This window comes from Eublepharis macularius, chromosome 8 (assembly GCF_028583425.1).
Source record: "Eublepharis macularius isolate TG4126 chromosome 8, MPM_Emac_v1.0, whole genome shotgun sequence".
Taxonomy (NCBI): Eukaryota; Metazoa; Chordata; class Lepidosauria; order Squamata; family Eublepharidae; genus Eublepharis; species Eublepharis macularius.
The window spans coordinates 92643554-92657109 of record NC_072797.1 but is presented as its reverse complement, the minus strand read 5'-3'; the positions used below and the strand labels follow the sequence as shown (position 1 = coordinate 92657109).

Here is a 13556-nt window from a genome sequence, read left to right as displayed (position 1 = left end):
AGAATCTGAGGAACCTGCGATGGGTGGGAGCAATGGGTACATGCAAATAGGCTTCTGTTAAGTCTATTGAAGTCAAGAACTCTCCCTGCTGTAGGGCTTCCGCGATGGACCGGAGAGTTTCCATCCTGAAGTGTCTCAACTTGATGAACCCGTTTACATACTTCAGGTCCAGGATGGAGCGCCAATCCCCATTCTTCTTGGGAACAGTAAAGAAGATCGAGTAGACGCCCCGCCCCTTCTCGTCTGAGGGAACCGGCTCGACGGCTCTTATGTCTATCAGGTGTTGTATAGCCTGGGAAGTTATAGCGCGCCTGAGAGGGTCTTTCTTGAGAGGTGAGCGGAGGAACCGTTCCGGTGGGAGGGAGAAGAACTCTATTAAGTAACCGCTTGAGACAATTTCTGAAACCCAGGCGTCCGCCTTGGAGTCCATCCACGCCTGCTGGAATAGAAGCAGACGTCCCCCCACCGGAACGTTCAAGGAGTCAGGGCCGGGGTCCCTTGTCATCAGCATCCTGTCTGTTGCCGCGAAGACCCTGAGATTTCCCAAATTTTGCGTGGAAGTTTCCTCGTCTCGGTTGTCCTCTGGATGAGCCCCAACCGCGCTTGTGTTCTTGTCTGTTCCTAGGTAAAGTGTGTTGGGTTCTGAATGGCTGGTAAGAATACGAACGTCTCGGAGTGTATTTCAGTGAACGTGGGAGGGACTTCTTCTTGTCCTTGGTCTCCACCAGGACCTTCTCGAGGGGCTCCCCAAAGAGTTTTCCCCCTTGAAATGGGTAGGCTAAGAGAATCAACTTTGCTTGTAGATCTGCAGGCCAGGTTCTAATCCAGAGGAGACGTCTGACTGCGGTGGTAGAGGCCATGGCCCTGGAGGTAAGGGACAGAGAGTCCAGAGTGGCGTCCGCCGTGAAGGTACAGGCCTTGAGAATCCTGTTGGCACCCTCCAGCAGTCGTCTATTGTTGTTGGGGAGCAATTGGATGAGTCTCCTTGTCCATACCACTGCAGCCCGTGACACCGTGGAGGCGATGGCTGACGCTTTGATGGAGGTGGCTAAGGCCTCGTGAGCTCTCTTGAGTATGGCTTCACCTTTCTTGTCCAGTCCATCCTTAATGTTGCCATGTCCATCTTCGGAAAGCAGACCTTGAGACTGCAACGCTGCCACTGGGGCGTCTACGATGGGTACCTGTAACAGCTCATCAGCAAAGTTAGAAACCACGTAGATCTTTTTTAAGGCATGCGGGACCTGCTTACATGCTGCCGGCATGGACCATTCAGCCTTTAGCTGACGTTCAAAAAATTCAGGGAATGGGAACACTCTAGCTTTGCTTTCTGACCTGGGGAAGAATTCCCTGTTCCCTTTGGGTCTAGCCTTGTGTCCTTTAGCCTTTGCCTCCTCCTCCTCCTCCCCCTTCTCGGCTTCATTTAAGTCCAGAGCTGAGAGGGTTTTTGATAGCAGATATTGGAAATCTTCCATCTGAAAAAGTCTATTGGGCTGGTCAGGAATATCACTATCAGCCTCCTGATCATCTTCTGATAAAAATTCCCCACCCTCAGATTCCTCACTGAGGGACTGCTCTTCCTCCCTCCACCTGGGGGATGGGTCTGGCACTTTACTCTGGGGCTGTTTTCTGGCCGCCTTGGTGGGCCACGAGCCCCCCTGGGGAGTTCTACTAGGAGCCTGGGGCACCACAGTGGCTCTGGAGGAGGATGGGCCAGGCTGGTCTGAATTGCAGAGGTCCAATATTGCAGCTCTGACGGAGTCCCTAATAGCCACCAGCATCTCTGGGGATAAGGGAGAGGAAGAGGCAGCAGCACTTACTTGGTCTTCAGGAGTGTCAGCGCTGAGACTCTGTGCAGGAGTTGCTGTTCCGTGTTGCCTATCTCCCGCCGGGAGGTTGGCAAGCACGTCTTTGCGTTTTGGCGGGAAAGCACTGTCTGCGGCTTTTCCCGCCGATTCTGAGTCCTGCGCCGCCGCGCCGCTGTCCTCTCTCTTCCTCCTGCGTCTCGCGGCTTTCTCCGGCTCCCGGTCAGTTGTTCGGGGCCGTTTTCTGGCGGGCTGATCTGTAGGTGACACTCCTCCACCGGGGGTCCGATCATGCCTGCGCGGCAAGTCGGAGCCGGTCGGGTCTGCTCCCGCCGTCGGCAGGACGGCTCCAGGGAGGCAGCCCTCAGCCCTCTCCATGAAGGAATCTTCGGAGTCCGATGACTCCCTTGTCTCCATAGAAGCTTTCTCTCTCCAAGATATGGACAGAAGTAAGGTAAAGGATAGAAAAAGAAAGTGAAAGTATAGGTAGCAGAGCTAACCTAAACTAGAACTGCTCTCCCCTGAGGCAGGAAAAGAACTGAAGACCAGGGGGTGGTCCCACCTACAAGAGGAAGAAGTTTCAACTTCCTGCCTCCCTGATAGGACGGTGGGAAACACCCACAGATGTCACAGATGTCCTCCTGCCTCAGAGGGAGAAAAACAACAGGTGCAGTATAGGTGCCTGCCCTTCTCCCACCAACAAGGCAAATACTGAACTACAGGGAGGCAATTTCTGTTGGGAAAACAGAATGAGGGAAAGGTATCTACCTCCACATGGCATGAATCCCTTTTCCAAGCAAGGCTTTCTGACGTTGAAAAAATACTTTGAAAATCTGATTGCAGATCCTCCACACAGCAAATGTCTGCATTTTTGACATACATTTAGAAAAGTGATGTGGAAAACTATTTTGTTAAAAATAAAACTTGGCTTATATTAATAAACTTTATATAAGGGCAGAAATTTTATATTAAGTGGCGGGTCTTTTAGGCTGGGTAAATAAACTTAAAATGCCCTTCTGAATTTTCAGATATTAGCATGTATGTGCTGTATTTGGCTGAACAATTACTTTGCCAATTACAGTCAAAATTGCATATACTTTCCGAAAGGCTACCAACTATTACAGCAGAAGCTTACTACAGTCAGTCTTCCATAGGGTCCAAAGGTCTAAGTTAAGCACTTGCACAGCATTTGAATGGAGGGGATAATTAGGACTGTTCTTCTAGCTAACCATTCAGATTAAACTGATGAATTCCTAATTTCATGTATTGTTGAAGGCTTTCACGGCCGGAGAATGATAGTTGTTGTGGATTTTCTGGGCTGTATAGCCGTGGTCTTAGCATTGTAGTTCCTGACGTTTCGCCAGCAGCTGTGGCTGGCATCTTCAGAGGTGTAGCACCAAAAGACAGAGATCTCTCAGTGTCACAGTGCGGAAAAGATGTTGGAAGGTCATTTATATCTACTCAGGAAGGTGGGGTTGGGCTGAGTCATCCTGTAAGAATTTCCCAGGGTGTGGAATGCTCATGGAGGGAGGCTTCACTGTATCCAGAGGAGGTTCTTTTGCATATGGATTGGTGCTTGATATGCTAATGTTCTCTGCAGGGCTATTGTCGGGTATAGAGTCTTTTGTTAGCCTGGTGTTTTTCAGGACTGGAAACCATGCTCTATTCATTCTTAAAGTCTCTTCTTTCCTGTTGAAATTGTGCTTATGCTTATGAATTTCAATGGCTTCCCTGTGCAATCTGACAAAGTAGTTGGAAGTGTTGTCCAGCATTTTAGTGTCCTTGAATAGGATACTGTGTCCTGTTTGAGTTAAGCTATGTTCAGCCACTGCTGATTTTTCCGGATGGCCAAGTTTGCAGTGTCTTTCATGTTCTTTTATTCTTGTCTGGATGCTACGCTGTGTGGTCCCGATGTAAACTTGTCCACAGCTGCAGGGTATGCGGTATACTCCTGCAGAGGTGAGGGGGTCTCTACTGTCTTTTCCTGATTGTAGCATCTGTTGTATTTTTATGGTGGGTCTGAATACTGCTTGAAGGTTGTGCTTTTTCATAAGCTTTCCCATCTGATCAGTGATTCCTTTGATATATGGCAAAAACACTTTTTCTGTGGGAGACTGTTTTTCCTTGGTTGTTTGATTTATCCTTGGTTTAATTGCTCTTCTGATTTCATTTCTGGAGTAGCCATTTGCTTGCAGTGCGTGGTTTAGATGATTAGTTTCCTCATTGAGAAAGTGCTGTTCACATATCCGTCTTGCACGGTCTACTAATGTTTTTATTATGCTTCTTTTCTGCCAGGGGTGGTTATTGGAGTTTTTTCGGTACTTACACAAAAACTCCAAACAATATGCAAAAGAACCTCCTCAGGATACAGTGAAGCCTCCCTCCATGAGCATTCCACACCCTGGGAAACTCTTACAGGATGATTCAGCCCAACCCCACCTTCCTGAGTAGATATAAATTAGCTTCCAACATCTTTTCCACACTGTGACACTGAGAGATCTCTGTCTTTTGGTGCTACACCTCTGAAGATGCCAGTCACAGCTGCTGGCGAAACGTCAGGAACTACAATGCTAAGACCACGGCTATACAGCCCAGAAAATCCACAACAACCATCACAATTCCTAAATTGCATACCTCATTTGAGGAAGGCTGTGAGGCATCCAACATAATTCACCTTTTCTCTAACAGTTTAATTAGAGAAATAAATCAGTCTTTGAGAAACTGATCAAAAGTATAAGAACATTCTCACACTCACACACTACCCTTATAATTTTGAGATAACCAAATCCTTATGGATTCCTAGTAAAGATGTTTTTCTCTGGAGGACAATCTTCTGGCTGACCTCAGCAAAAAAGTATTTCAATCTTTTAATACAACACTGTGTCTGACAGCAAGACCGCAAGAGAAACAACATTAGTGGCTCATGAAAAAACAGGATGGGGACAGATAATCACATGCAACAGATCAACAGGCAAGTAATCATTCAAACAATTGAAAGTGAAAACTGGAATTGAAAAAAAAGATTTGATGTTCGTAAAAGTATTCATATGCAAAAAGAAGCATAAATAATCAACTTTATTGTAGGAGTGAGATCTTCCTTTCAGAATGGTCTTTTATCTGTCAGATAAGGTCCAGCTGGTACACTGAATGGTCCAAGGCTTTGTTGAGGCTTTCAGCCATGTGAGTCACAACTCTTTTGCTAAAATGGACTCATAAGCATAATCTTTAAAAGGATTTCATACATCAAGAAATGCATTGGGGCTGCATCTCTAAAGTGATGCTAATAGTATACTCACTAGCTTAGCTACCAACGATAATCAAGAGACAAAGGAAAAGAATACAGAAAAGCTCTTTTTAAGATGCTATGTATAAAAACGTCAAATGCAGAGAATTGCAAGTGGAAGGAGAGTTTGCACTAGAAAGCTATTTCCTCTGCAATTTTTAAATTGGCTTGTATGCAGGCCCAGTTTCATTTAGCTTATCCATCTTTTCAAGAAGGGTTACCGTTTAAAACAATATTTAATGGCAAAGTAAAAGTTCAAAAAAAACTTTCTAGGATAACAAAAAAATCTGTTTATTCAGCAAATATCTTGGGCATATCTCTTTCCCAGATGGGCATGTTAATCCACTTTTACATCTTTGCTGTTCAAAGACAGGACAGGACTACACAACTTTAATGCAACACTATAGCTAAGGAAAACCAATCCTTTCTTTGAACACCATAGAATCCATAGAATCTTCAAAGCAGCCATTTGGGGAACTGATCTCTGTAGTTTATAGATCATTTGTATATCCAGTAGATCTTTAGGATCCACTTGGAGGTTTGTATCATGGCTCAAAGGATCCAGCCCACTGGTTTTCTTATGCGTCTTTTATGTCCTACACTTTTCACTTTAAAATTCTACAACTTCTTTATTTTGTCTGATGAAAGAAAACAGACAGAACATTCAAGCTACTTCATGACAAGTAAAGTAATTCAGTTCTATTCATTTGTGTGTTATGTCAAGATGGTAGCTGCTGAAATGCTTGTACTTCTGTAAAATGCTTAATGCCACCAACTGCATGTTGACAAACCTTTCCTCTTTTCATAAATTAAATTAAGCATGTTGACAACAGCCTACATAAGTAAAACAAGAGGTAGGTCTCCTTGTCTAAAATCAAATATTTAAGGACTACAAACTTAGTATTCTCAGATGTTGGATTTAAAAAATCATCAGCAAATCGCAAACATTTTACTGATACAACAGGCAGTCTGTATATGAAGCGAGGAAGCACATTCATTTTTAAATATAGTTAGACAATTGACAGAGAATTGTTTTCTTTCAGAATCTATATTTATATCTACTGAGAATCTACTGGATCTCTGAGAGATATTTTGGAACCCAAATAAACTACTTCACTTGCAGTCAGCAGGCTGTTCTAATATGAACATACCACCTGAACTTTGATCCTCTGCTACCCTGCCCTTCCCAGTACAGAACCTGTAGGAGAAGAATGGGGGGAAGCCTCCAGCAGTTGTCTTGAAGGGGTTGCTTCCAACCACGTAGATGAAAGCTCTAGAAGCAAGACCCCTTATCGTCATGTCCCCAAAATATTTAATCAGCTTTGAATCTTTCTTATTCCTACAATGCAACAATTCAAGTAACACATGGTAGAAACTGGACAGTTCACTCTAGGGAATATTTTTTCAATTTTACCATCTTTTGAACAACCTTTAGGCAAAGTCAAAATTTTCACCAAAAAGGCAGATAACTTGTGTTAAAAAAATCCCATTGTTTTTCAGGGGACCACCTTCCCACCTTCGTAACGATTAAGTTTCCAGGCAACACTAAAGATATCCCCCACTCTTAAGTCAAGCCAGGGACTACATAGCTCCCTCTTGAAAAGCTAGGCAGTCATCTTCCAGTGTGTCTTTTTATGGCTTATATGATGAAAACCAAAATGAAACTATAAGGGTAATCATTTCTCAACTCTTCATGAATAAACTGAGTCACTGCACGGGTGTTGTTTGGCATCTCACTCTAAACCTAACCAAGTCATGAGAGATGATCTGAAACTTCTAAACTGAAGGCCAAGCTACAAGTGACGAATGACACTTGAAAGGCAAGTGGATCGAGTGGAGCGCAAGTGAACAGGGAGAAATACACTTGCCGTTCAAGTGTCATTCGTCACTTGTAGCTTGGCCCTGACAGAAATCAGACAAGTGTAACAGAAAGAGGTATACAAGACCCATTTCTGAAGGGGTGAAGGGGATGGAGACATGCTACACAGACAAACCTACAGCATTTTAAAATAATACACTAAGTTACGAAGTGGACTAGCAACACTTACATTTCATTTGCTTGGAGATAGACTTGTTGGGCTCAAGCCAGTGCTGAAAAAGAAGGACAGAGATCAGCAGTTGAAGTATTGCAAAGGACACCACCTATTTATAATCTCAAAGTTTTCATTGTGACTGTGATTTCCATTTTAATTTGTTTTGTTGGTTTCAAAGGGATACCCACATTTATGTAAGGATAGGGGAAAGGGAACCATACCTGAATATAAATGACTCTGGTAATGAAATCATAGAATACATATATATTTGTGTAAGTTTGAGAGAAGAGAAAGGAATGGGTGTACTTTAATTTACTATGGAACAAAGGGCCATTTCCATAGTGAGAAAAAGATTTTTAGTTTCTAAGTACAGTCAGATAGATAAAGTTCATAAAGAAAAGATCTTACAGCAAACTTCTACCACTAAATACAGCAAGACATATGTCTAGAAATTTGATTTAATAATAAGTATAATAGGAAATTGAGCTGATAAGGGAAAAGATGCACGGATGTTGAAGTACCACTTTTGCTTATGGTCAGTTAAATTTGCTGAACTGATTTAACTACTATCTTTGTTGAAGAAAGATACTTAGAAACAGACCTGGTATTCCCAAACACATTATTTAGCTTTTTTGCTGACCTATATAATATTCTCTTTAGCCCATTTCATGGTAAACCACACCACCTAAAAATTACAGAAAACAGGAAGGAGATATTAAGATTAGAGATGGGCTCAAACAGCAATACGAACTTAAAAAAAGCCACGAACAGCCCAATCTGCTGTTCGCAAACAAGCGGTTCATGAGGCCCCATTCTAAACTAACAGGTGGCAGTTGCAAGACTCATTCCTTGCTGTTCGTCAAGCCAGACAGTCTGGCACTTGCAATCAATTCCCTTGGCAACTTAAGCAGGGATTGTCTGAACTCCGTCTGAACTCCTGCTGTAGCCCTGGAAACCCCAATCTAAGCCCAATTTAGCTTGATAGGCAGGTCTTCCCTTCAAGTGTGGAGATCCAAATTTGTTACAAGGGAGCAAAGACCAGGGGGGAGGGGGGATCCCAGCTCTGGCTTTGCAGACAGTGGAGAGGGAGAGAGACAGCTGCTGTTTACATTTTGATAGAGAGACAGGGAGATAGCATTAGAGCTTGACTTTTCTCTGTGTGTGGTGGGATAGGGATCTACTCCTTCAAGTTCCAGGGCTGCTGCCAGGCTCTGAGGCCAAGCTATTATTTATTATTGGTACCCTTCCTGGTGTCTGCTCAGGTCAGGTTTCTGGGAGTGGTGCAGTAGGGATCTTGATAAAACTTGGATGATGGCTGGAGGAGAGCCTGCTGGCCCCCACAAACATCCAACCATGAACATGTTCGTGAACAGGTCATGCCCATAAGTGTTCGTGAGTACACGGAGTTCATGGATGGCAATGAACAACGAACATCATGTTCATTTTTTTTCTATTCGTGCCCATCTCTAATTAAGATGCAAAAGAACTTTTGACCACTCCATACTATGTTTATTTGTGCAGCTGTGAGAGCTATAATCATGAGTGATCTATAGCTAAATGACAATATTTGCTATGTAAAAGGTGTGTGTGTGTTATGTGCCGTCAAGTCTCCTCCTACCTATGGCAACTCTATGAAGGAAAGAACTCCAAAACATCCTATCATTAACAGATTTGCTTAGATCCTGCAAACTGGAGGACATGGCTTCTTTTATTGAGTCAAGCCATCTCGTTTTGTGTGGTCTTCTTTTCCTATTGTCTTCCACTTTTCCTAGCATTATTGACTTTTCCAGAGACTCTTATCTTCTCATGATGTGACCAAAGTACGATAGCCTTAATTTTGTCATTTTAGCTTCTAGGGAGAGTTCAGATTTGATTTTTACTGAGTAACCACTTATTTGTCTTTTTGGCTGTCCATGGTATCTGCAAAACTCTCCTCCAGCATCACATTTCAAATGAATCAATTTTCTTTCTGTCATCTTTCTTCACTGTCCAACTTTTACATCCATACATAGGAATGGGGAATTCCATAGTTTGGATCACTTTGATATTGATTCCCAGAGAGACCTCTTGATCATTAAGGATCTTCTCTAGCTCCCTCACAGCTGGTCTTCAAGTCTCAATCTTCTTCTGATTTCTTCATTGCAGTCTCCCTTTTGGTTGATGATTGAGCCAAGGAATAGAAAATCTTGAACAATTTCAATTTCCTCATTGTCAACTTTAAATCTGTGTAATTCCTCAGTAGTCATCACTTTTGTCTTCTTGATGTTCAGCTGTAATTTTGCTTTGGCGCTTTCTCTTTTAACCTTCATCAGTAGTTGCTTCAAGTCTTCACTATTTTCTGCCAGTAACGTGGTGTCATCTGCATATCTCAAATTGTTAATGTTCCTTCCACCAATAATCTGGGCTATGTTGTATGGCATAAGCATATACACAATATCTATTTTATGGTTATATTTATAACATATAATGTTCCACCTGTTAGAAGACTGGTAAATCATCCACAAAGGCTGCTGCAGGTACACTTTGGAAAAGACAGTACTGAGCATTGTCCAGAGTCAGGATACATCTAGATCAAAGGTACAGTGCCTCATGAGGGTGGAAGACCTCAAAGCTCAAGAAGAGGGATCAATACAGAAAGTTGTCTGGACAGATTTCATGGAGTGTGCTCTGGCTGTTCCGGGAAGTGCTTCATGGCTAGCTCATAGCAAAGTTTGATAGTAGTTGTGATCCAGTGAATGAGTCGCACAGGAGGAGTCTCAGCTGGTTTTGAAAAGGAGTCGTTCTATCCAGGAAGAAGGACAATACCTAAAGGGCATCCAGAGAGTGCAGGGCTCTTTCTGCACCAAACTTCAGGTCAGAGAAGTGGAATGGACCAGGTCCTGATTCAGGAGGAACCCAAATACCATTTTGGCAGGCAAAATATGTCTGGGCACAGTATTGGTTTGTCCTTGTGAAGCTGTAAATAAGGAAGATCTGATTGCATAACACAAGGTTCACTGTACTTCTGTGCTGAACAGACTGCAATCAGGAAGGTGACCATACAAGTGAAGATTTTCATGTCACAGGTAGAAAGAGGTTTGAAGGACTTCCACATTAGCTGGGTGAGTCCCTTGGTGGTGTAGCTGTTGATGACAGCAGCAGATGACAGCATACAGAGCAGGAAGTTACAATTTATCGCCAACAACTGTGCCTCTAAGGGGATTTTCGCACCTAAAACTAGCTCTAGAAGTTTCTAAATCAATGCTCTACAGAGCACAAATTCCATCAGTATGATGTGCATACACCACAAAGAAGAAATGGATGTTCCTTGTTAATGGAAATAATACGAATGCTTGGATAATTCCTAAAGAGGTCTGTTTTCCAGAGTAAACCTGATTACATAAGAACTGCCACATGGATTATCAACAAAACACAATCCCTACACTATATTTGTCAGGGGCAGGTTCCAAAAGAATTTGCTCAGAGGGCAATTTTGGCATGTTCTGCACACTATCTCCATCTGTTGCTTCCAGCTTCTGGAAAAACAAACTTATATTTATTTCACTTTCCTTTCAGTCTGCCTGCTCTAAAAACTAGCTTTCAAAGTATTTCATATAAACCTGGGAATTGATGTGTCTGTCTGTTATGTGTATGTTGAGTATTAGATACAAAAACGTTTCTAATTAGTTGCAGTGAAGCTCCTTCTGGTGTCCATTCACACACTATCAAACAGAACCAGTTTTTCTTCAGCTCCTTAATCTGATACAAATTAACAACAAAATAAAATGTGTGAATAGGCAAACTGACAACAGTTAAATTCCAGTTCATCAACTCACTTCAAGTCATGCTATAGTCAAGGCATGCTATATAACAGGGGTGTCCAAACTTGCTTAGTGTAAGAGCCACATAGAATAAATGTCAGATGTTTGAGAGCCGCAAGACATGATGCATTGAAGTGACTTCAGATGAGGAGGTGGGTTTGGGGGAGTGTCCTGAGAGTGACGTCACAGGAAGGGGTGGGGTTTGGTGCAGTATGCTGGAAGTGACATCATCGGCAGGGGTGGAGCTTGGGAAGAGCCATCACCTGACCTTTGACTTGGAAGTGACATCATTAAAAGTGATATCACATCTATGCTAGGCTTCACCCCCAAAGTCTCCAGATATTTTCTGAGTCAGACCTGGCAACCCCGACATTTTTACTGAAAATATGAAAGATGTGGAAAGAAAAAAGAAAGGAAAAAAAGGAAAAGGGAGGGAAAGACATAGAAATAAAGAAGGAAAGGGAAATAAACTAGACTAAAATAAAATGTATGGCGACAGCAATACTCCAGGAGACACACAATATGTCTAGAAGAGCCACATGTGGCTCCCAAGATGCAGCTTGGACACTCCTGCTATATAAGAAAGTACTGCGATACCAGAATCTTCATACACAGATAAGCTGATATTTCTCAGATTGCCTTGGAAATCACACTAGATATTTATTTAGAAAAACTGCATGCTGTCTCTCCAAAGAACCTACATGAGGCAACTTACAAAATAAAGCATAATAAAAACATAAAACATTAAAAGTTGTATCCAGTATTAAAAACCCAGCTAGAGCATAAAAAATTGGTAATTGAGCTTAAAATACAAAACAATTTTCAAACTAAAACACATTACAGAGATGGTGTTAAAAGATCAACCCTTTAATCAAAAGCCTGCATAAACTGAAACATTTTGGTCTAGCACCTAAAAAAGATTAACATAGGTGCCAGGCATGCCTCAAGGAGGAGGACATTCCATAGGTCAGGTAACACCAGTAAAAAGGGGGGGCATGGAAAGCAGTCCTTAAAAGGCATATCTTATCTCGTGGACTAGACAATAGGAAATGGCATTTCAAGCACCCTCGCCCCAAGCTATATAGGACTTTAAAGGTAAGAATCAGCACTGAATTGTTCCCAGAAACAAATAAGCAGCCAGCATATGTTATATTTCATTTAATTAAACACCACAGTTCATGCTGGAAGAAAACTGAGAAGATTAAACCTATTAATAGTAATTGTTTAAATCTGTGCAAATATTAGACTGAAGTCATTTATAGGATCTCTTTTCATTAAAGCAATGTGACCTCTCTGTCTTTCTTTACTAGAATGCAATTGCACCTGCAGTTCTGTATCCCGTGGCCTGCTGTGTTCTGAACTGTAATGGCCTTCACTTTCTAAGCATTAATCCCTGATCAGCATTTTAATGTCCCAGAGTAGCCATTTACCAAGCCAGGTGCCCTCTTGATTATTCGCAATGCTGAGGAGGCTTTTTGGTATGCATGACTCCACAGCAGAAAATCTCAGGGTTGGAAAGGACATTCCAAATAGTTTTTTAAAAGGCCCTCCCTCGATCCTGTTCTGAGGGTCAAAAGGCAGCACGTTTTGGTATTTGTCAGTGTGTTTGAGATTTACCACAGTGAACAATATTGTTTCAACTGAAAACTTGGCCATTAACTCATTAATCCAGAGCATTACAAATATATTAATAAGCACAAGCCTGAATACCAACATATCTAATTCTCAGCCTGGCCAAATCTGTGGATATCTGAATACAGAGATAGGAGCCATTGACAACTCAACAGATCTTATTAACAAACCGAATAAAAGCCCAAGGTTTTCAGAAGAATATGAAATCTAAAAGCACACACATGGAAGGGGGGAGTAAAAGCCCCCAAAATGATACAAGCAGCACCTACAACTTTAAGAAACAAATGCCTGCAACGGCTGTTACTAGGCAACCACAATAGTACTGCCAAATCTTCAAGCCTTGGATTCTGTCAACAAAAGGAAGACGATAGGGACAGGGCCTGACTGAGCCACTGCTGGTAGCCACCGAGAACCTTTGCCAGGCCCCCAAACACAGGACACACAGCTGGCACAGTGCATCCCCCTAACTCCCTTCTATGTGGGCAGGGATTAAGAGGGAGCAATGAAAATCTGTAGCAAATAGAGGGATTCTGGAGTCACCAGTGCCTGGAAGGACTGGCAGCACCTGTGATAATAGCTGCCAAGCACCTGGAGGATGTGGTGAGGGATGCTGGTGAAGGACAGACACACATCAAGGGTGTCATGGCCCAGTCTGGACTCAGTGAGGGTGAGGTCTCCTCTGGAGGAGAGGAGCCTCGTGTAGCCAGCCAGGACTCCTCAGGAGAAGAACTCCCTGTGTAGCCAGTCTTAGCCCTGACTCAGCAGCTGAGGCACCAGCACCCTCTGGCCCCAATACCCCAGGGGAAGCTCAGCCAGGGACATCCAAGGCTACAGGTGCAGTGCAGCCAAGGGCCTCCACACACCCCCCCCCGAGGTTCACCCACACCCAAAGAACGCCGTAGACAATGCCAGAGACTGGAACTGCAGGAGAGACGGTGCAGTGCTCGTCTCCTGAGTCCTGAGCCAACACCAGCTGCTGGACAGCGATAATGAGTAGCGTCAGGAT

At 43.1% G+C, this 13556-nt stretch overlaps 1 protein-coding gene across 1 annotated transcript in view; it reads right to left on the bottom strand.

Moving 5' to 3' along the window:
* The window catches only part of FRMD3 (FERM domain containing 3), a 168685-nt gene that overhangs the window by 73210 nt on the left and 81919 nt on the right, over positions 1–13556 (bottom strand). Inside the window, exon 3 of the mRNA XM_054987254.1 lies at positions 7134–7176. Coding sequence (XP_054843229.1) covers positions 7134–7176 — 43 coding nt within the window. The remainder of the gene's footprint in view (positions 1–7133; positions 7177–13556) is intronic.